General features: G+C 41.3%; 1 protein-coding gene across 1 annotated transcript; it reads left to right on the top strand.

The window, feature by feature from the left end:
* Nucleotides 1-570: 570 nt before the first annotated feature.
* On the top strand, nt 571-21,015 carry nfatc4 (nuclear factor of activated T cells 4). Its single transcript, XM_044027821.1, has 13 exons — nt 571-1,198; nt 10,170-10,336; nt 13,242-13,754; nt 13,839-14,014; nt 14,385-14,547; nt 15,917-16,017; nt 16,386-16,487; nt 17,024-17,199; nt 17,292-17,432; nt 17,763-17,818; nt 17,936-18,062; nt 18,941-19,666; nt 20,731-21,015. The coding sequence occupies exons 1-13, from the start codon at nt 994-996 to the stop codon at nt 20,799-20,801; spliced, it is 2,724 nt and encodes a 907-aa protein (XP_043883756.1). The 5' UTR covers nt 571-993; the 3' UTR covers nt 20,802-21,015.
* Nucleotides 21,016-23,419: the final 2,404 nt, after the last annotated feature.

Genomic DNA, 23,419 nt, shown 5'->3' with positions numbered 1-23,419 from the left:
AAAATAGAAGAAGAAGAAAGGGGAGGAGAGGGACGAGTGACAACCAAGGGGTAGAGTAGAGCAAGCGTTCATGGCCACAGGAAATAGTCCTTCTTATGAGCAGTAAGTGACAGTTAACATCACAGCCTTGGTGGTCAGAGCTGCCGGGGCCTTTAACGGCAGCGTTTCAGCTGCTGACCATGACTCCTGCTGCTCATGAGTGGAATAATAATCACATGTGGTTGTTTGTAAAAATGCGTAAAGCGGTGGAGGGAGATATGACGACTGAGGAAACGGCAGCAGAATTATGAATAAATAAGATGGGAAATAAAGGAGGGGTTGGGTCGTGGAGCCAAGTTTGCAGGGAACTGGTGAAATAAGGGAAATATTTAGTGAGCTTGGCTTAAAGTGAAAACCTCCAGAGTGAGTGAGTGAGTGAGGGAGAGAAGGAGAGAGGGAGGGAGTGAGTGAGTGAGTGAGGAGGGGGCAGAGGAGGGAGGAGGGGGTCATGACTGACAGGGATTAGACCCTATGGGAAATGAGTAACGGACCAACTGGAGTTGGGAAACCCACCCAAAGGCAATTAAGGGTAAAGGACGACAAAAATATTTGATAAACTTTTTCCCCCTCACTCTCTCTCTCTCTCTCTATCCCCCTCTCTGTCTCTCTGTCCTGAAGAGAGAGAGATGGAGCCAGAAGGAAGGAGTCGACTCTCTCTGGGAAAACTGTCTTTGGAAAAGACTCTGAGAGACTAAATCCTGAAGTTCATCAAGACTGGAAAAGTTTCAACGACCCCATCAAGACGCGTCGCGCAGGCAGGCACCGACCGTTGCGTGGAAAAGTTCAACCCCAAAAAAGCTTCTTTTTTTTCCACAGAAGCGCGGAGGTTTTGCGCAATGACATGCACTTCTAGGAGGGATCGCTTTTTTATGAAAAGACGTTAAAGGTTCATAGGAAGGGAGACAGAATTCTATCAAAGTGTCTCTATCTCGTCCTTATTGGAGCCGGAAGGCGATGGGGGCCGCGCCGGGTTCGGGCTGGGAGGAGGGCGAGTTCGAGTTCAAGCTGGTGTTTGAGGAGGACCCGCCGCCGCGGCAGGACCGGGGGCCGGAGCCGGTGCTCGCGACCGAACCGGAGATAAACTCCGGACCCGGAGAGGAAAGTGAGGGCGCCCCGCTGCGCCTGGACTCGTCCGCCGGCAACAGCGGCAGCAGCCTGGGTCAGACACGTTTTTATTACAAAGTAAAAGTGAGCAGGAGATAGAACGGGTTCAAAACGCATGGGAACCGGACTCTAACATTGTCAGCACCAGTGAGCCTGAAGTTAGGATTATGAAGTGAATTGTGGGTAGGTTAAGGGGTTAGATTTAACTAACTGTGATTCGGATTACTGTTAAGTGGATACCGATATCATTCCGATACGTTCAGTCTGGCCGTGGTTCTCAAACTGTGGTACATGTACCACCGGTGGTACGTGAGCTTCCTCTGGTGGTACTTCAGAAAATCAGAAATACTGTTCTTCTGTACTTACCAGGGTATGTGGTCAGAGTGGAGCTGAGGAATTTTGACCAAATTAATCTAATTTCCCTACACTAGTGTGTGAAGTATATGTGAGGAAGAGGAGGAAGATGAGAGAGCAAATGATCTTATTGGGAATAAATCTGCATCCGTAGCTGACTTTTCTCAGCCACTGTATGTTAACTTTGGAGATAATGGTGTTAGTTTGTGAGCGCAGTATTTTTTCATTTGGTACTTGGTATAAAAAGTTTGAGAACCACTGCTTTATGGCAACATCTGCATCTGTCACTCACAATCTGTCATGTCAACGACATGACATGTGTCTCTTTACAGCCTTTGATGTGATATTCGACCTTTCCATCTACCAGATTTCCTTTTCATGATATGGATATCTTGACTTGGCTGATTTTGAACCGATGCAATACTAAATATATCATATTGGCTGTCCAAATGAATGAAAGTCAATACAGTGTCCTATCAAGAATAGCTGTACAAACCTCTCTCTCTCTCTCTCTCTCTCTCTCTCTCTGTGTGTGTGTGTGTGTGTATATATATACTCATTTTTGTTACCTCTTTAGGACCTTTCCTTGTATAAACACTGACTTTCTCTGGACCAGTACTCCTTGTAGGGACCAAAGTCTGGTCCTAATGAAGCAGAACCTCATTTCTGAGACTCTAGTGAAAAAAAGGTTAGGGTTACGCTTTACCTACTTATACTTAAGGTTAGGTGTAAGGCTTTGATTATGTCGTCTAAATGAATGGAAGTCAATACCATGTATTTACAAGAATATCAGTGTAAACCTGCATGTGTGTGTTTGTGTGTGTGTGTGTGTGAGAGAGAGAGAGCTTGCATGTGAGCACAAGTATATTTTTATTGTGTGTTTGTTTTTTGCACATCTGATTGTGTGCATTTTTCTTACTTGGTACATTTGCATGTGTGTGTGTTTGTGTGTATGCGTGTGCATCTCTGTGTGCATGTGTGTGCGTGCGGCCCCAGACTCAATGTGTTTCTAATCAGCTGTGCGTGTGAGCAAAGTTAACAGCTGCCATCTGGGTAAGAACCTCAACCTCTGTGTACTGCACTCAACCTCAATCTCCCATATTTTTCACTACACACACACACACACCCACACCCACCTCATGTCCTCACATCCACCCTCTGTTTGTTTCTCTCCTACACTGGCATACAGTTCACCACACCCTACACAAGAGAGAATTACACAAGAATTGTTCCTGTTCAGATTGTAATCCTTCACAGTATTTTGTTTGATTTTTTTTTTGTCTCCACCAATACGTTGACACCTCACCTGATACTTAGATTACATCCTCTATCTATGAGACAGGGCTGGGAATGAATTCAGTGAGGTCCATGACTGAGGAGGCACCTTAATTGAAACATGAAGTTGTTTTAAAAGCTTTTAATTATGCTTTAATCAATTATATACTGTTCAACATTACAATAACAAGGAAAAACAAAATAATTTTTATTAATATAAGGTCAAATTAGATTTTTTAATATTCAAATGGTTTTTTTTGGCTGATCTCTCTTTTTTTAATTAAAATTGGAAATCGTACATGGTCTTTTTTTATATGTATATATATTGTAACATAATGTGTCTATCCTTCTCCAAGGATATCTCCTAGTTTTTTGTATGTATTTCAACATTTCTATGGTCAAAATCGCTGAATTTACACATTTCCCGTTCAAATACACGGGAGATCGGTGAGCGTGCCACACACGCTCAGCACTGCCCCCTATCAGTGCGGCATGGTACTTTCTGCCTCACCCTGTGAATATTCACTGCACATTAAGGCTGATCAGAAAAACTAAATCAGTCACACACATTCATTTAATATATTAGACAGACTGTGGAACGTCAGCATGTGTAGTACATGTATGATCAAACATGTATATTGGCTATATAAAGAAAGGCAGCAATGGGCATGCGCCAACTGCCAGTGTTAGTCAGTGTGTCAGAGGTGAGCTCATCACTGTCTCACCTCACCATTCTCCCATGTATTTGAACTGGAAATGTGTAAATTCAGAGATTTTAACCATAGAATTGTTGAAATCATACAGAAAACTGATTTATAGAACAGTCAAGTGGAAAAATGTATTTTCTTTTATCATTGTTAGTATTTTACTTGTCATGAGAGCCTCCCCTGCCTCCCCTGACCACACATCACTGGTAGGTTCAGTATATAATAATGATGATCATACTCGAATTTGCGAAACGTTTTTTCTGCGTCTTTGTTGTTTTGCTGCTCTTTAAGACTAACCCTGTAAAATAGGGCTGCATCTAATAATTATCTTTATAATCAATCCATCTATTTCCTCGATTAATTGAGTGCTTGCTTGGTCAAATGTTGAAAATGTTGACTTGTGTTTGCCAAACCTGCTCTCGAATGCCTTTTGTCCACAAACCAAAATGATTCACTTTTAATAATTTCTTTTAAAAAACACTCAAACTGATTAATAGTTGAACTAAATGTTTTTTTCAACTTTCACTAAGGAACAAAGCTCTTAAAATACTAGAATACTATACTAGAAGTTTAAATATGCAGCCTAGATGCTCATCACACTGTGACACACACAAGGTCCAGCAGAGGGTGCAGTGAGCGCAGCTAGGATATTTAGACTAACTTTAAATGCATCCATTTTATCGCTTTATCAAAAAAGATAGTGGTGTTTTGTTGTTCTCAGAACAGCTAACTTCTTAATGAACACATTGACGACAACAAAGCGTCTGAAAATCTGTGTGTGGGAGCATTTTGGCGTCTTCTCTGTCGACGACAAAGTAAGGAACAAATCTGCTGACTCACCTGCTAGCTTAGCTGTTAGCTCCAGTGACAGAAAAGTGACAGCCTACTACTTTAGATCGTTGTCGCCCAGTGACATTGTCACACTGCACACAGGAAGTTAATTAACTGACATTTATCGATATTGACAATTTTCTTTGGCCATATTAGCCTGTCACACTATCAGATATATCATTTATTTATCTGAAATGCCATGTTGACTTGCTTACCCTGGTTACTGGCTGACCAATTAAAGCAACACAATGCAACCTAAAAATAACAGCTATAAAATATTTTTGATGGCTCTTTGGCATGTAACAGGGAGAATTTGACTCTGTGCCTGAACATCCGTTCTTGTACTATGTGTATCTTTAGTGAGTGGGTAGGAACACTGTGAGAAGTGTGTAGTGATGGTCAGTCATGTATGCATGTTAAAAATGTTATTCAGACTACGACAATAGTTCAGTGTTTGAGTGTATCATGTAAACATATTAGTCTATTCGTTAGTTGGACTAATGTACGTAGAAAATTCGATTCAAAGTCCCATTACTCCCAAAAGTATTCCGCTCATCTAGTTGCTGTGAGTACATTGCATTGTATTGGCACAGTAGATAACAATACATCCTCAAATGGCATGTTTCCATCATGGTTCAGTTCAGGTAGGTACAGTACAGTATGTTTTGGAACGGTAAGACTTGCGTCTCAACTGAGAATAATACCTTTACTGTACTAGTAGGCTGGATGGCCGCATCGGCGAGCTACGTAGCGTGATGTTTTACCGGTGCTTTGACAATGGTGTGTGAACAGCTCGTCTTTTTTCTGCTCGGTTTGTGGCTGTTATGTTAAGCTTTGTAAGAAAATAGACTGCGGGCATTGAAGAAACACCGGTCACAAGGGAGGGACACTTTTCTGTCGTCCAATCAGCTGACTGTCGTGGGTCTAGCTCCACCAGAACCGTACCATTACTCTCTGGAAGGGTACTTATTTTGGTACTATTCCTAATGGAAATTCAGAAAAATGTGTCAGGCACAGAAAATGCATTTTAATGCCAGGTGTAAAGGGGGCCTCAGTGATAGTCAGTGACTCAAACAACCAGAATCAATGCTGAACTGGGGACAGTAGAAAAGACTTGTGAAGTGAAAATTATGAAATAAACTGCTCTCATTGTGGGCCACACGGTGGTGTAATGGTTAGCACTCTCGCCTTGCAGCGAGAAGACCCAAGTTCGAAACAAGGGCCTTTCTGCATGGGTGCGTGGGTTCTCTCTGGGTTCTCCGGCTTCCTCCCACAGTCCAAAAACATGCAATGTGGGGATTAGGTCAATTGGACACTCTAAATTGACCATAGAAGTGAGTGTGAGAGCGAATGGTTGTTTGTCTCTATCTGTGTGTGGCCCTGCGATGGACTGGCGAACTGTCCAGGGTGTACCCCGCCTATCGCCTGATGTAGCTGAGATTGGCACAGCGACCCTCTGGTGGAGGATAAAGCGGTAGATGATGACTGACTGCTCTCATTGTGGTGTTTTTGCGACAGTTGTGGGCCTCACATGTTGCCGTGGACCACAGGTCGTGGTTGACAATCAGCTCACGTTTCTGAACCAGAATTACATCACCTACGTACATGTCTACAGTCATGTATGTGGGTGTGATAGTGATTTGACTGCGTGTGGAGTTTTTGGCAGAAATGAGGGGTGATGACGACCATTTCCTGGTTATGAATGTGGTTAGGTTGTGGCACAAAAGCACACGGTTTGGGAAAATAACATATCCTGGTTTTTTCCTCATCGAATCAACATTCTCTGCATAAAAACACACCACGTCAAAACATAAAACTAACCCGACCCCTAACTACAACAAATCTTCCGACATTTCTCGGTTTTAGACTGCGGTCTGTAGTTTGGTGGACATCTCACTATGTTTCATGGCAACCTCTTCACCTCACAGGAGTTTTTAATGGCAACTATGTCATGTAAAAAAACAAATGTTACATTTCTTAAATTTACATTATTTTGCTTTAAACTAAACAGTGATGTAGCTGTACTTACTTGAATAAGATTCTTATAAGAGGAAAAACTCTCACTCGGCCAACACAGAGCATTGATCCCATACCTGTGCTCTATTTTTCCCTAATTTACAGTCAGCCCATCCCGTTGCGTGGAAATATGGAAATCATTTTTATCGCAGGCAGCATGAGGCCAGAGATTGTTGTGGCTTAAAAAAAAAACCCACTTGGCAGCGAGCTGTGACTTTAATGGATATAATCTATAGCAGAAACGCAGAATTTTAAAAACAACAGTGGGAAAAAGAAAACACGTTTGATGTGGATCGGTCACGTCATGGTTGTTGATACCCAGTCAGCTTCATGAGGTCAGCGTCGTCCTGCGAGAAAATTAAACAGTGATGCGCGAGAAGTAATAAGAAACTACAGGAAGATGTGAGCCAGTAGAAATACTGTGAGTCTCAGTCACAATAATGTCATTGTCTCTCTGATTGTTAGCCATCGCTTTTTGTATATAAGATTTGAAAATTGGATTTTGTCTTTCATCCATATGTCGGACGACTACGTTTTGTCTTCCACTCTCCCCAAATTATTTAGGACACAGAATAAAACAACATGTTGGACTGAGCCGAGGAGACTTTTCTCTTGAGTGGATGAGGCTGCTTTAAATAAAGTGACACGAAATGTTTTCAGAAAACTGTTAGCTCCTCTTCCGTTTTCCTCTTGAAACATGTATATGATCTTAGAGAAGCGTGAAGGAGGACAATTGAATTATTTTATAACAGAAAATGTTGTGAGACAAAACTAGAGAAACTACTCGGAGGCCACTCAGTTTTCCACAATGTCTGGTCACCACGAGGTACGATTATATTTTTCAGTTATCGTCACTAAAATTCAATCATTTCTTCCTTGTGCTGTTATGTGCATGCCCAAATCAACATTTTCTGACATGTTATGCACCAAACAACTACTTGATTAATCGATTAAGTTGTTAGTTGTAACAACTTGTTAGAATGACTATACATTGCACTAAAGATGATGTGAGATGATGCTTCCTAAGTCATTTCATTAAAATTAGTATCAATATAAGAGGCTTAACAGGTGAATGTGCTGTGTTTGATGTTTAATGTTTGAACACACATGTTGTGTTTGCTTAGTTTGGGGAAGGGGAATCAATCATGAGAATGTGAAGATTTTTTAATCTTCATGTTCATAAAATATCCATAGTGCCTGAGGGGGATTTGGTACAGGGTCTAGAGAACCAGACTATACATTTACTGTATGTATGTATCAACATTCACTCATTGGAACATTTCTTAATTTAGGTTCACCTCGGGACACACAATAAATTATTCCCTCTTACTCAGTCTAGTTAGATTAGACTTTTATTGCGTTTAATAGGTGTTTAGGTAACTTTTCTTGGCTCATAAACTACTCTGCTGGTCATCACACAATAATCTGAACCTCTGTTTCTAGTGCAAAGTCGTCCAGTAGAAGGGTTGCCTCAACACTGCAGCTTTAATCACTTGGAAATATTTTGTTGCCAGGAAACATTTGAGATTTTTCACCCCGAGTCTTAATTTGTTGGCAGTTGCTGTTGTGTGTCCGTTGCCCAACGATTGCCTGCATGCATGGCGTGCTGCCACTGCAGCGCAACAATGACCAATCGGAGCCTCGCTCATTAAAGAGTAACTACTGTTTGGCTGCGTGTGAAGGTCTGACTGCGCCACGCTGGGGAAATGTTGTGGGGAGAACTGTGGTTCCTGAGCGGTCGTGTCCTCGTGGGTCTTTGGAGTCCAGGACGTTTTGTTGGGAAGGATTTCTGACATTTTTTTTTTATTTAAAGGGGAATGTAGAAAAGCCCAAAATCATCTCAACCACTTTCCAGATTAGCAGTAGAGTTGGGTTTGTGAGCCTTAGTGGCGTAAGATTTGGATCAGCGAGGCAAAAGTAAACTTAATCATTTGGTTAAATTTCCACTTTAAAAAGAAGTCTTGGGGCAAATTTTGTAAATTGTTGCCATATGACTGGAAAATTATGGAATATAAAAGTATAAATACTTGAATATGAAGCTACATAGTTTTCTCCTTACAAGAAGGAAAACAAGGTCAGCAGCCATACATCCCAGTCACTTTCCACAAACTTCCAGGGAGTTCTGCCTTTTTGTCAGAGGTACAGAACTCCCAAATATCAAAACCAGTTGGGCCAAAACCTTGTTTGTTCCCATGGCAACAACCCAAATGAACAAAATGATGCAGCCATGTGGAGTTTAGAGGAAGAAAATAAATATAAAGTCTAAAGTAGGCAAAGTAACATAGGTATATATGGCATTGTGCAATAAACCTTATTTTTCTATGATTATAACTAATGTAAATGATTTTAAAGCTGCTACCAATTACCTTAATGCTTTGTTGTTTGTTTATCAGTTGTTACTTCGCCCTACGGAGTGGGACTGAAGTATTGTTTTTGGTGGCTCTTTCTGTGTGTGTCTGTGTGTGTGTGTGCTTCCCCACTTGCTTGAATTATGAGCTACAGAGGCCGACAGAGGCTTGTTAGAATTTGGAATAACTTTTTTAGGATTTTGACCTTGATGGGAGTTGAACATACATGCAGGGATTTGAACTTCCATCTGCCGTCTGCCATCTCTGATTGCCTTGTTTTTAGATGAGTTGCACATTGTGTCATACAAAACAAAGGGCATTCAAACTTATTCATTCACATGAGTCGTCTAATGATCACTTTCTGAGCAGACTTTAGGAAGTTATCATGGCACACTTCAATAAACTCTTCTGCTCTTGCCAAAGAAAAGGGTGTCATAAAGTCGAGGTAAGATTAATGAAAATGTTAAAATGACCAAAGGCCAGTGTTTGGTTTTGTCCTTTCTGAGCCTCTGTAGAAAAATACCATTGCAAAATGGTTGCCTCTGTGAATAAAGAGTTAATTCTGGGGGAATTATTGAAGTTATTATCCACCTTTAATATTCATATTCTTTAAAATAGGGCACATTAAAGCTGCACTAGGCAGGATTGCTGTGAAGCTATGAAGACAAAATCGAAGCCCACATGATGTATTTCATTATATTTAAATAGTTTTCTTATGAAAATGACTGACGTCCCCACCTGTTGATCAATAACCCAAAAGATGAGGTTGTCAACTTTACCTTTAACTGCCCTCAAATTCCAGTGCAATGTTTATTTTTGCACAGATCAGCCAAATTAAAAAGCTTTAGCAATTCCACCCTGTTACCAGCTTTGCAACTGTCCTCTGGCTCCAGCAGATTTGACAAAGTTTGAACTATCTCTTTATGCCTACAATGACAGTAACGCAGCACTTGTTTGAAAGATGCCAAACGGGTCCTTCCTGCAGAGAATGCTCCAGTTGCATGTATTTCCCACGTGGTAACAATTACAGGAAATACTAAATCAAGGAAAACCAATATGAAAGATGTTGGAAACAGAAACCCCACTTACCACTAATTGTGTTTACAATATTTTCACTGAGTCTTGTTTAGTGCCAGATACAAGAAGAAGGTTTCAGACTCAGCTGTCATCGCGTGGTTTTCAAGAGAAAGATCAATATAAGGTCAAATGACCTTGAAAACAGTGTGTTTAAGCAAAGTGAAAACTGGAAAGCAGCCAGAGAATAAATTGTTGCCATGTGGAGGTAAAGGTGAATATCAAGGAAAGCAATACAATTTAAACTCTGTATTATCAGCAGCAACTAAACCCCCCCCCCAGCAAATTAAACCAAATTTTGTCCAAAGTTGGGAAAGAAAAGTGGGGATGCCCGTTAGTGTTTTGTTTGTGTTCTGAACCTGCAGTGATCACTGTCAAGAGTTTGCTCAATTTAAATGACAGTTTGTTTATTTCCTTTCAGTTACAGACAACCACTTGGCTGCCACTCATGCAGCTCACTCAATCAGCATCCCCAGCCCGCCGCCCTCAGCCAGTCAGCGTGCTGGGATGCACTCCCCGCCTCCACGACGGGCCCCAGTCAGAGAGTTCAGTGGGACGTACGAGAGCCTGCCAGCGCGATCAGTGCAGGTGAGACACACTCTGTTCTTGTTTATTAAAGACAGGAGGGTTTAGGGAACAGTTTTGCACTATTGCCCATTGTGTCCTACTCACAACAACAACAAGGTTAACTTCCTGAACTCACCATAACATGTTAACTTTCTCATCCTTTATTTCACACATATCACTTTTTTTCTCTTGATTTTTCAAATGCAAACATGACAATATGAGCCACAAGGGCCTTTCTGCATGGAATTTGCATGTTCTCCCCGTGTGTGTGTGTGTGTGTGTGGGGTGGGGGTCCAAAAAAAAACTCCCACAGTCCAAAAACATGCAGATTTGGGATTAGGTAAACTAGACACTGATGAACTGGCAACCTGTCCATGTCGGCTGGGATTGTCACCCCCAAACCTCATGTGGAAAATAAAGCGGTAGAAGACAACAACATAAAAAAATAAGGACATCCTCACTGAGTAAATGCATTTCTATACAAAGGTTTACTGGTCTGTTCTTACATGTTGTCATTGACAGATTGAATTTCCTTCATTTCTCAAAGCATGTCTCTTCTTGAGTTCTTATCGTGTGGGTTAATACTGTAGATCCAAATCATAGTATTTCAGTCACAATTCTTAACCATTCTTCTTGTGTCGGTGGCTCAGCTTTAAACCATGTCACTTTTTACAGGATGCCAAAATGATTTTTAACAGATATTCTTAGTACAGTGTCTCCTGTGTGAGATAACCCAAATATGTCTTGTATTTTCTCAATAGATTGAGGTATATCATAACCCAAAATCTTACATCTTATCTTAATCTTATCTAAACAATAGTCAATAGCCAAAATTATACAATGCCAAAACATATGGGATAGATCTACATTTAATCCCCCTCAGTTTCTCCAACATGGTTGTGGTTCAGACAGAAATTAGCTTCTAGGTGTGATATTAAAATCCAATTTTTTCAACAGTGTTCTCTCCAAGCAATCCACATACATTGTGGATTGTTGTGTTCTCCAGATGAGATGTATTTAGCTCTTTTTAAAGTGTACAGTTACAACATCTTAATAAAGCCATAAAATAAATTTTTTTAATACTAACGTTATCTTCATACGCTTCGCTTTAAAAGTCAATTGAAACAGTTCAGACATCATTTCTTATTTTCCACAACTTCGTTTAATCCAAATATGTTGTTAATTTTAAGTTCTGAAGTCTGTAATAAATGGGCATTTTTGCACTTCAGGGTGTACGCTGGTCAGAGCCATCGTTGATGTGATCAGTAACACGTGTGGTTTTCCTGCTAAAATATGTCAAAATGGCTGCTGTGAAAAAAAAGCCCATTCCAGTGAAAATAATGATTTGTGCTTTTTCTTATTTCTTTTTTTGCCAGTGTTACATTAATGCTACAATGTGATGCTGCGTTGTGGTTAGGTGGTTAGTACTGTTGCCTTACAGCAAGAGAGTTCTCACTTTGAATCCTGTTTCCTTTGTTTCTTCCTGTCTGGCATTGGGTTCCTTTTCTTTCACAGTCCAAAGACATACAGATCAGAGGTGTGAATATGAGTGTGAGCAGTGGAACCCTGGTAATGTGTGGATGTGGTGATGTAGCTGTAGCTCTTCGGTGTTTCCCTCAGAAGTGATTCAAATCATGTAATCACTATTTATCCTTTAGTGCTCACGTGACATGGATCTGGGAATAATACACTACTCCTTATATAGACATCCTGGGGGTGTGTGTTTATAGGTCACATCTTCAGGCTTCATTTTCTTATGTGTTGTTAAGTCAAAGTTCTGATTCATTTTATATTGCATGTTAAAAAAAAAGGGAATAAAATTAGACATTTTTTCTTTCATTTTTGTTCATACAAATTATACAAGCGAACTTTGACGTATTCCCAAATTTCCTAAATTCAATCAGACTTTTTTAAAAATTTGAGTCATTTTTGCTCAGAAAAGAACATTTTATCAGATTGCCAAGGTTGTGCCTAAATAAAGCATATGAGACCCTCCTAAAGCCTAAATGCCTGTGTGTTTTAACATTTGATTATATATGTGACTAATTGTGTAATTGTTAATATTAAAATATTAATGAAGTGCCATTTATAAATGTACCTTGTTATTGTGCATTCAATACTAAACTATTCCAATAATACACAATTTCACTATCAACAATGTCTTTCAATTGCATGATGGTCATGCACACAAGCTATTCAAATTGACATTTCTATTTTAAACATAAATGGAAACGTAAATGAGTCATGGCTTATTAGTGTTATCTTGCATACAATACTGAGCTATTAAAATAATGGGTAAACTGTTGTATTTATTTTAAATTTGCTACAGTATGTTGGATTCATGTCAACGTGTATTTAAAGACATTTAAATTTGTCTAATCAACCCAACATTTTGCAACCTCCTTGCAGTACTGACTCCCTGTTGAAGACTTCTGAGCTACGTGATGACTGGTTGATTTTGAAGTACAAAGAATCAGTTATTGAAGACTGCTAATCAAACAAAAAAATACAGAATGTTCTTTTAGTTTTTTTTTTATGTAGACTGGTTTTCATTTATCAATTTTCTACTACTTATCCTTTAAGTGGTCGTGGGGGAACTGGAGCCAATCCCAGCAGACACTGGGTGAATTCTTTTGTCTATGTTAGAAAACAGATAAAGATGTTTAGTTCAGCACAATTATTTGTATATGCCAAATCACAACATGCATTATCTCCGGGTACTTTACGTAGGGAGGTTGACTCTTTTCAGTATTAAATGTTATTCATAATACTCACAAGCCTAATGTGACATTACATGTTTTGTCTCACTAATATGAAATGTAAGCAAATCCTAGCATTCTTAAATGCATTATGCTTGACTAGACAATTATTTGACATTTTAAGATTTGTCATTTTCCCTATCCCTTCATCCACCTCATCTTCTCAGGTTTCAGAGTCTCGTGTGGTCGAGTGTCCGAGCATCCAGATAACCACCATCTCCCCTGAAGACGACCCCGCGTCCACCACCAACAACTACTGGGACATGGGTGGTGGAGGTGGGTGGGACCGTGAACGCCTCTACCTCCCCCTGCTGGACCCTTTCACCTACCGCGATCGATGCCCAGGCTCCCTCAGCCCCAGCCCGGCCTCCAGCCCCTCCTCACGTGGCTGGCTCAGCCCTGCCTCCAGCTGTGACTCCCTGCTGGTCGAGGAGGAGGAGCTCAACGAGGCCGCCATCCATTTTGGGCTCTCGCCGTCATCGAGACCCACCTCACCTGGTGGTAAAAAACGCAGGAACTCTCCTCTGGCCTCCCCCTGTACCTCACGGAGGGGCAGCTACTCAGAGGAACTGCAAGGGTGCAACCTGGAGGGCGGAGACTCCAACCTTCAGTCACAAGCTCCGCCTGGCAGCTGTGAGCTGAGCATCCCACAGAAAACCAGAAAGACATCCTTGGAACAAGTAAGGATAGAAATTGGTTTAATTTTGTAAAATATGAAACATTTGATTTGACTACAATGTTGAACCTTACTGTCTGTCCTTCAGTTGTCTCCCAGGGAGGTGGATCAGGAGCAGGCTCCAGGCCACAGCTCCCCCTGCCCTATGCCTGAGGTCCAGCAGGTCAGGAGAGAGCCTCCTCCTGTGGGCATGGACTACCTCTCTGTGCCCCCTGCTCTGGCCTGGGGCAGAACCCGAGCCAACGCCCACAGCCCTCTGTTCAGGTACACAAACACACACATGCACAAAATGTCATCAGTATATACTGTAGCTATTTTTGTTAGACCAGTGCACTCACGAATTAACACCTTAACTAGCCCTAACCTTAAACGGACCATTATGAAAAAATGTGCAGGTATTAGCATTTAAAATGGGGACTGCAACCTCAGTTCAGAGCAAAACATATGCTTGCAGGCTGTAATGACATCGCTGTTATCAGCAAAGCCGGTATTTCAATGATTTAACCTTTAACCTGAGCCTCTGAAAGAAAGTTCTGCATCATTTGGACTGCGCTTTGTTCAGTGGAGCTAGTGCATAGCTCATTGTTTTCTTGTTCCACTAATTACAAACTTTCATCTATATCTGTGGCGCCAGGTCTAATGCTCTGCCGCCACTCGACTGGCCGCTGCCGTCCCAGTTTGATCCGTATGAGCTGCGTATCGAGGTGCAGCCCCGCCCACACCACAGAGCCCACTATGAGACAGAGGGCAGCAGAGGAGCTGTCAAGGCTGTGCCTTCAGGACATCCTGTGGTCAAGGTGAAGCGGAGTGAAATACTCTGAAAGATGATGCAAAATGATGTAGCGCTTATTATCACACAACACAAATAACACTGACTCTGAGTATCTGTGTCTTCACCAACAACTTGCTACTGCTGCGTCTTTGCCGGTCACTTAACAAGAACTGCTGGGAACACAAAAGTTACCGCCCCTTTAAAGAAATGTGTCATTTATAACACCATGGTTAAGTCCTATGTCACAGGTTAGGGGTGACTGTTGCGGGCATACTCCACAAGAACAGAGTCATTTGTTCTCGTCATTCTTTTCTCACAGTCCTGGGAGAGAGAATGCATTTGGGAGTTCTTGCAGCTTGTTCTTGAAACGTCACCTGGACAGAACTGGACAGAACTTGTGTGCAACTATTGTGTGATTGGTGAGAAATTTGAAGTGGGCGTGGCGAGCGCGGAAAAACGGAAACTTCCCAGGAGTTCTGCACCCAGGTTTCTCATGAAGTATGAAAATGTCCTGGTCAGAACTAACATTGTTCTTGTTCTTGCAGGGTATGTACAGACCTTTATGCTGGGCAGTCATCTTGGTCTTGTAAGTCTATTTCAGACTTACAAGACCAGGCTTCTGTTTATGAATGGGGAGAGAGCCATAACTAACCCCAACCTTAACCCACAGAGACATAAAAACTACAAGCAGCAGTTCAATTAAGATTAAGCATTTAAGGAGATCAGTAGCTTTGCCCTGTGGTAAGGTTTTCAACAGGACCTTCTACTACTATGCAGGGCTTTGCAAACCAACTTCTTTCACATCTCAGTGCGAAGACGTGACTCCTTCATCTCCTTCTGTCTCCCGCCACTTACTAAAATCTTGTCTCTTAGCGATCGATTTATTCCTTGTTGTAAATCATTTGAGACAGTTTAACTTTGCTTTTGATATGTAAAACACACATTGTTAGACATATTTCCTGGTTCTGCTGTTGTAAAGCTTCAGAGAGAAATATTTTAATAAGTCAAACTACCATAAAGGAAAAAAGAAAATTCAACATGGAGCAGAGACATGGGGAACAGAGCAGGAACACATAAAAACCAGAGCATGAAAAACAGAGCAACAGACATGGACAAACAAGATGAACCAACACAGACACTGGGGAGGCAGACAATCAACAGGAAAGACAGAACAGAAAGTCAAACTTAACATTGTACAAAATACAAAATACAACATGAAACAAAGAAAACAGTAAACCAGAAACGGATTTAAAAATCCAAGATAGAGAAAACAGAACAACAAAAAGTCCAAACTGAATAAATGTCCTGAGGGATGGGTCTCATACGCTGACATCTTTCAGACTTCCCTGATCAAAGTCATGTAAATATCTTTATATCTGTCTTTCTCTTTACAGCTGTGTGGATACACGGAGAGAAAACCACTCTCACTTCAGGTGTTTGTTGGAACAGCTGATGACAGATCCATCAGGCCGCATCCTTTCTATCAGATACACAGGTACTGAGCGATACTTTTACATCACATTTAAACTATTTACCAAACATTCACAGGGTTCCCACTGGTCCTTGAAATCCTTGAAAGTTTGTGAATTTAAGAAAAGGAAAAAAAAAAATTCTAAACTTTTTGAAAATTGCCCTAAATAGACAGGGGTCATTGAAAGTGCATGAATTTTGTGCAAGAAAGAAGTTAAGTTGATGTTTAGGTAATTTAGGTCTCCCATGTTTGTTATGATGCCACCAACTATTTCATGCCCTGCATTGCTACGTAGACTAGGCCTATGCAGAACAAACTTAGAGTCGTAGCCTGAATTGTATGAATTAAAATGGAGGTGCAACTGTTAAGTTGAGCGGTGTTTCTTCCTGCAGGGTGACAGGGAAGATGGTGGGCACTGCAAGTCATGAGAGTGTTCAGGCCGGGACAAAGCTGCTGGACATTCCCCTCAACCCTGAGAACAACATGACTGCACTGTAAGTAGATCAAACACAAGGGATAAAAACATCTCATTTTGAATTAATAGATTATCTGTTTACATTCAATGTTACTTTTTACTTCTATTCCACGGCTTGAAGGTCCAGTGTTTCACATTTAGGAGGCATCATTGGTAGAAATGTAATCTTACACCCATAAGTATCTTCCTTGTATAAAATCTTCCTTGGATTTTCATGCAGTAGTATTTGTGGCAAGCACTGTTGCCTCACAGCAAGAGGGTTGCTCGTTCGTCTCCCACTCCGGCCTTTCTGTGTGGAATTTGCACATTGTGTGTGTGCGCGCGTGCTTTTGAGTTCCCCATTTTCCTCCCACATGTCCAAAAACATGCAGAGGTTAATTGTACAGGTGTGAGTATGTGAGTGAATGGTTGTTTGTTTCTAAATGTTGGCCCTGCGATGGCCTGGCGGGATGCACCCTGGACCTGCCTTATGCCCTATTTCAGTAAAACTGAACCATTTTAATATAATATGTCAAAACGCATATTCTTAATAACAATACACAAACTTTGTTTTAGCATTGACTGTGCTGGGATCCTGAAGCTGAGGAACTCAGACATTGAACTAAGGAAAGGGGAAACAGACGTCGGCAGGAAAAACACGCGTGTCCGTTTGGTATTTCGTACCCACCTCCCCCTAGCGCCCCCTGGCAGGGTTCTGGCTCTGCAGGTTGCCTCGCTGCCTATTGAATGCTGTGAGTTATTGGTCTTGTGCATTTTTGTCAGAAAATTTACTGGTACTGAGGAGGTGTCATTTACCATTTATTTATTTTCTCCTCTGCTTCAGCCCAGCGCTCGGCCCAGGAGCTGCCTGTCATCGAGTCTGTCAGCCTCACTTCCTGCTCTGTGGAGGGCGGAGAGGAACTTCTGCTGAGTGGCACCAACTTCCTGCCAATCTCCAGAGTCCTCTTCATGGAAAGAGGGACAGGTAAACGTCTCCAGGGGAGACACATGATTTCAAGTTTAAGATTTATTCTACAGGTTGCATAGATAGACTGAGACACATATACTTCACACACTGGCATTGTGAAATTAGATTAAGATGGAGCAAGAGATGGTCAAAATTCCTCAGCTGCACTCTGATCACATATCCTGGTACTGTATATACAGTAGAACATTACTTCTTCTTTACCTCCAAGGAAAGGTTGCATACCACTGGTGGTACACGTACCGCTGTTTGAGAACCATGGCATTAAACAATCTCTCTCTCTCTCTCTCTCTCTGTGTGTGTGTGTGTGTGTGTATGTTTGTGTCTTAGATGGCAAACTACAGTGGGAGGAGGAGGCTCATGTGGACCGTGACAACAGCAACGAGGTAATTTAGCGCAAGTGTAATATCTGAGAAAAAAACAACTTCAGTCTCTGCAAAAACATGAATGTTTCTCTCTCTTTCCTTTTTATTTTTATTTTTTTTTTTCAAAACATCTTGTAGTGTTTGCTGCGTGTCAGAGTTCCCGCCTACAGTGACCTGTCTGTCAGTCGGCCTGTGCCGGTCAGTCTGTACGTCTCTAATGGGAAGAGGAAAAGAAGCAGCACACACTGCTTCAAGTATCTCCCCAGTAAGTGTCCAATTTATCCTCATTCACCCCTGACTCCAGAAGGATTTTGATATTTAGATTTATGTATATATATACATATATATATATATATATATATATATATATATATATATATATATATATATATATGTAAACCTTAATGTCATCACATGTTATGTCTACACACATTATTTCTGTATATTTATCTGCTTTTCAATACTTTTTACCAATAAAAAGGGGGCTTTTAAAAATAAGCTTAAGTGTAATGTGTGTAATGTAATTTCCTTTGTTAAGACTGATTTTATTAAAATGCGATGAAGAACTATTGTAACTATCAAAGTCCAGATATCAGTATTGATACCTTGCTGAAAATTTGTAAGCCCAAATTTTCCACGAGCTGCATGAACACAATCCGTCCTCAGGACACATTGGAGACTGAGTCTCCTCAGCTGACGTCCTATGACCCGCTGCAGTTTCACTTATTTGTAGTCGCTGCCACAAAAAATGAACACTGGTTATACATTTCACTTACACATCGACACATCTGTACCGTCAGACTTGTTAAAAACAGAATTTTAAGATGAGATAATACTCACCATTCTGACAATCATAGACAGACATAAGACAATTTTGTTTATTTTGTTCTCATATGTGCTCACAGGAAAATCACCCAGGACACATTTTACTGCCATAGTTACACATTATACAGTCATACTTAACTCAGTCTGTATGTGATCAAATCAGCTGGATGTTTATAGCAGGTCTGAACTGATCCAATAAGCCATGTGGCATTAACTTTCTGAACTTGGCAGGAAAGAAAAACAAAAACAATGTCCGTTTTTTATTTATTCTTTCTAGGAGAGAAGTGTTTTAATGTTGTTTCCTTGTTCCCTCTGAAGTCATGTTTAAAGAGGAGGACCCTCTGCTGTCCCGGCCCTCTGTGCTGCCTCTGGACAGGGGCACTGTGTGTCCTGTAGACGGTCAGAGCAGGATGGACAGAGGCTTCCATATGAGAGGTGACCCTCTAGCTGATGATCGGGGCCTGGGTTTCCACTTGCCCCTCTACCCCTCCGCCTACTCCCCTCCCTGCCCCACTATGAGCTACCACCACGAGGAGTACTGCTCCAAACCCGACGCTGTGTCTGAGGAGCCCGGTGGATCCAGAGCAGTGTTATCTGAGCGTCACCCCAGCTTCGAGAACTTGGAGCTGGGCTTCACCGAGCTTCTGCCCCCTCTGTACCCCCGTGGCCCCCAGCCTCCCTCCCCCTCTCCTTCTCCATGGCTTGACTCACCCTACCTGTCCTCCTCACCCTCCCCTTCTCACTCCTCCTCTCTCAGTCCGTTCCCAGCCAGCAGTCCAATCTCAACCTCCCCTCTGCCTCCTATGCCCACCTCCCCTTACCCCCAGTACACTATTTATCCTCAGGAGGTGTGTCCCTCCCCTCCTTCCCAGCCCAGTGCCTATCAGGACATGTGCCCAGTACCCTACTCCCACTATGACGGCTGGGACCCTCAGGGAAGGGTGGTGGGAATGGGACATGGTTTAGAGAGGGACGCCAAGATCCAGGAGTGCCCACTGGAGTTTACCAGCTCAGTGTCTATGCACCACATTACCTTTGAAGAAGGTGAGTTGCCTTGAATATAAAACTGTTTTTATTGTTTTTAAGTTGAGGTGTGTGAATGTGTTGAATTAGGGAGCAAATGCAGAAAGCAGAGACAAAGGGTGAATCTAACTGTGTTTTGTATGAGATGAAAAGATCAGTCAGTGGAAATTGGCAGAAGAAATGGCTGGTGTCATTTAGGGTAGTTAGGGTAATGGGTAACACTATCTATCATATTTGGCTGTCGCAGGAGTCACAATTATTCTAAAATGATGAGAACCTAGTGGTCAATGAAGGCAGACTCTAAAAGGTCTTCAAGCTAATGTGTTGTTTATGAACCACTTTTTAATCTTCTTTGTTGAAGTAACTTCAAGTAATGTCAAGTAAATTTGGAGTTTGGTACAGAACGGTACACATTACATATCAGGAAGTGTGGAAATAACCAGACCCAACCGTTTTGGGTCCATTTTTGGCACCCTTCCCTTGGGGTACCAGAGTAATGTCACGTTCCACCGCGACAGTCAGCTGATTGTAAGATAGAAAAACGTCACTCTCTTGCAACCGGTGTTTCTATTTTCATACAAAGCTTGACTTATTGTCATTATTATACTGTATATCAGCGCCATTACTGTCAATACTGCCAGTACCACGATAAAATATATTATGGAGGCACAGTTTCTATGCCAAGACATTAGATAAGATACATAATAATATGTAAGATATGGTCTGACACATGCCAAGTATTATGTTTAAATGTTGCCAAACAGTTTGTTCTGTTCATTGACGACAAATTGTGACATGAACTTAACCAACAATGTAAAACATTTCAACTGCAAAGTAGCCTATTAAAAGAAATGTGCCAAAATGGCTTAACTTAAAATGTTTCTTGCGATAAGTTGTCTTGAGATTCTTCCCTCCGATGTATTAAGTATTAAGTTACTCTGAAAATGTTGTGTCAGGGCTTTCTATCAAATCAATCTACAGTATATACGTGTATGAGTACATATGTTTTTAACATGTTTCTACTTTCCAAATAACTGGGTGCATATGGTGGACTGACTGACTGATAAACTCTTCTCCCTCCACAGTATCAGAGTACATTGGAGAGGACATCCAGTCTTACCAGTCAGGTTCACAGATGGACAACCTGCCAAACTGAGCTCAGGGCAGCAGCCGATCACGCATCTGTTCTTAATGCAGCGTCAGTTTAAACCTCCTCTGCACTCGTTCGCTCCACTTACATGTGATAGTTGTCAGGGAAATTTCAAATTACCAGGACACTGTTGTAATTATGACCACAAGTAACGGTTATGGTTTTATAAAAGGGAAACTAATGTTTTTAACATGTTTTCAATATAAATTATACAATAAAATGTTTGGGGTTGTGTGGTTTTTTTTCTCTCATGTGTAACACTCATCATACAAGGTGAATATGGGATTAAAAACCAATAGAAAACTATATTGTTATGTGAGCTATACAATATGAAGTGCTTTTGGACCATTCATTCATTCATTGAGTACTGCTTCATCCTCCACATGAGGGTTGAGGGAGCCAATAAAAGGTGATATAGGATGAAAGGCGGGGTACACCATGGACACGTCACTATTCCACCACACAGAGACAAACAACCATTCACTCTCACACACACACCTAAGGTCACATCCACCCCCCCAATTAAATTCATGTGTGTTTATTTATGTTGCATTGAAAAAATGTTTTTATTGTAAACTATTTATTGTTCTGTATCAAAGCAAAGTCTTTTATTTTGAAAGAATATCTTATTAGGGTTTTGAGGGCCTAAGCATGCCCCAAAGCTTTTGTGACAGCAAAAATTCGATGTGGGAGGGGCAAATAAGTGCTCTGCCCCCTGAAAATAATTTGCCCAAACAGCAAGTTTATCGTAGATGCGTGAAAATCGGCACATGTGTGTAGAAGGTCGGGTTGAAGGAAATATTAAATTATGCCCATGATCAAAAACCAACAGGAAGGCCGTTATTGTGGATTGCTCATTCACCTTTTGCACCAATGGTATTTGAACGAGCTTGTCCTCAAGGTTTAGTCCGATCATCTTCAAACTTTTGACTGTGGACAAGTTGAGGATCTAATTTGATTTTTAGTTGGTGTTTCCCACACAGGTGATTTTTTTTTCTCCTGCCCGTCCCCCTCCTGACCAGACTTTGAAGTTATAAATAAATAACTCAATTATTTATTTATTTTTTGCAGGAGCAGAAACAGGATTCATCCTAACTGTAGGAGCCATGTCTCTTTTTCCCCCCCACCCCCAACCACTAGGGGGTTATATTTAATGTCTTATGCTCTGCCTGAGGGGTCGTGCTGGTTTATTTGAGGTCACCTGTCGTTATACTCAGGTGTTGCTGATTGAAAGGGGCAAACAGTTTTCTACTGTGCTCGGGTTTAAGTTTCATTTTGATTTGTTTAATGGAAACAGAAAGATGAACAGCTGATATCATTTCAGATACTAAGGAAGAATCTGGTCATGATTTACAGCTGAGCGCAGGTAAAAACAATACCTAGCAGCAAATGATCAGCAACAGTACTGGACTTAGTCGCCACACTACTGTTTATATGCATTTCCATTCATTTCCTGGTTCCGGGATCCCATGTTGCAAGACAAAAAAAAAAGATCTAAAAATGTTTTGAGGAAAGATATTAAAGAGGCCAATGTGTTACAGGAGGTTTGACTGTTCTGTAACAGTGTTGAGACAAAAGAATTCCTCTGTTAATTTAAACCTTGCGGACTATTGATGTGACTTTTAAAGCTGTATGACAGGTTTGTGTGAGCAACAGTTTGTTAAATCCTCTAAAAAGAGTAGAAGGTCTGCAACTGAAGAACAGTGCCACCTGGAGGAAGCCAGGACCACGTACACTGTCCTAAATCAGCAGCTGTTCTGCTGTTAAGACTTCACAGGTCTGACTCTCTAATGTTTGGACCTCCTTCACGTGAGGAGTGTGGCTACAAGACATAATAGACAAAAGACCGCCATCATTCCCAAAACACAGAGAGCAATAAAAATGAGCCAACCTAACAAAAAAGACGCTAAAGTGGCGTTATATGTTTTCTTGACAGCTTTATGGATCTATACGGTTCAACGCCACCATAAATGGGAATGTTGGGAGCTTGAGAGAGAAAAGTCGTAAAGCGATGGAATGGATAGAGTTGGTGAAGCGCTCTTAACGTCTTAAAAGATGAGCTTATCGTTGGAGCCTGGAGCCGTAACTCCACCGTGACACGGACTTTTCCAGCACCAGCTCCTACTTTTGTTTTTCTGGTTTACACTGCACTTTTATGGTATTAAAGACCACACAAACCTGCTTTACAGACAGACTGGGGATCGAACAACTATCCCCTTATTAGAGGACAGCCAGCTGCTCCACAATACACCTGTGGTAAAAGTAATTTTACAAACAACTCCTGACCAAAGTACAGCGACAGCAGAACTGAATGTAACTGTTTTGTTTGTGTTGGATTTGGAACAAAACACTGACATGTCCTCAAACTCTCATCATTTTTCCTAATACTTGAATTATGACAGAATTGATCAGGACTTGATTGTTTCCGTTGACTTTCTTCATTCAACGCTGAGATATTATTATCTGTGCCGTTATTAACTGCGTTGCTTCTCAGCCTATGAATAGACAAGAAAGGTCACCTTGACATGAGACTGGGAAACGAGCCGTCAAAAGTCTTTTTGGAAATGCATTTTTCCACGTCGCCAAGTCATGACTTCCACACAGGAAGTACCTCATCTAAAACA

The sequence above is a fragment of the Solea senegalensis genome, linkage group LG1, assembly GCF_019176455.1.
Source record: "Solea senegalensis isolate Sse05_10M linkage group LG1, IFAPA_SoseM_1, whole genome shotgun sequence".
Classification (NCBI taxonomy): Eukaryota; Metazoa; Chordata; class Actinopteri; order Pleuronectiformes; family Soleidae; genus Solea; species Solea senegalensis.
The sequence above is the reverse complement of the archived record's forward strand: the minus strand, read 5'-3'. Positions and strand labels throughout refer to the sequence as shown.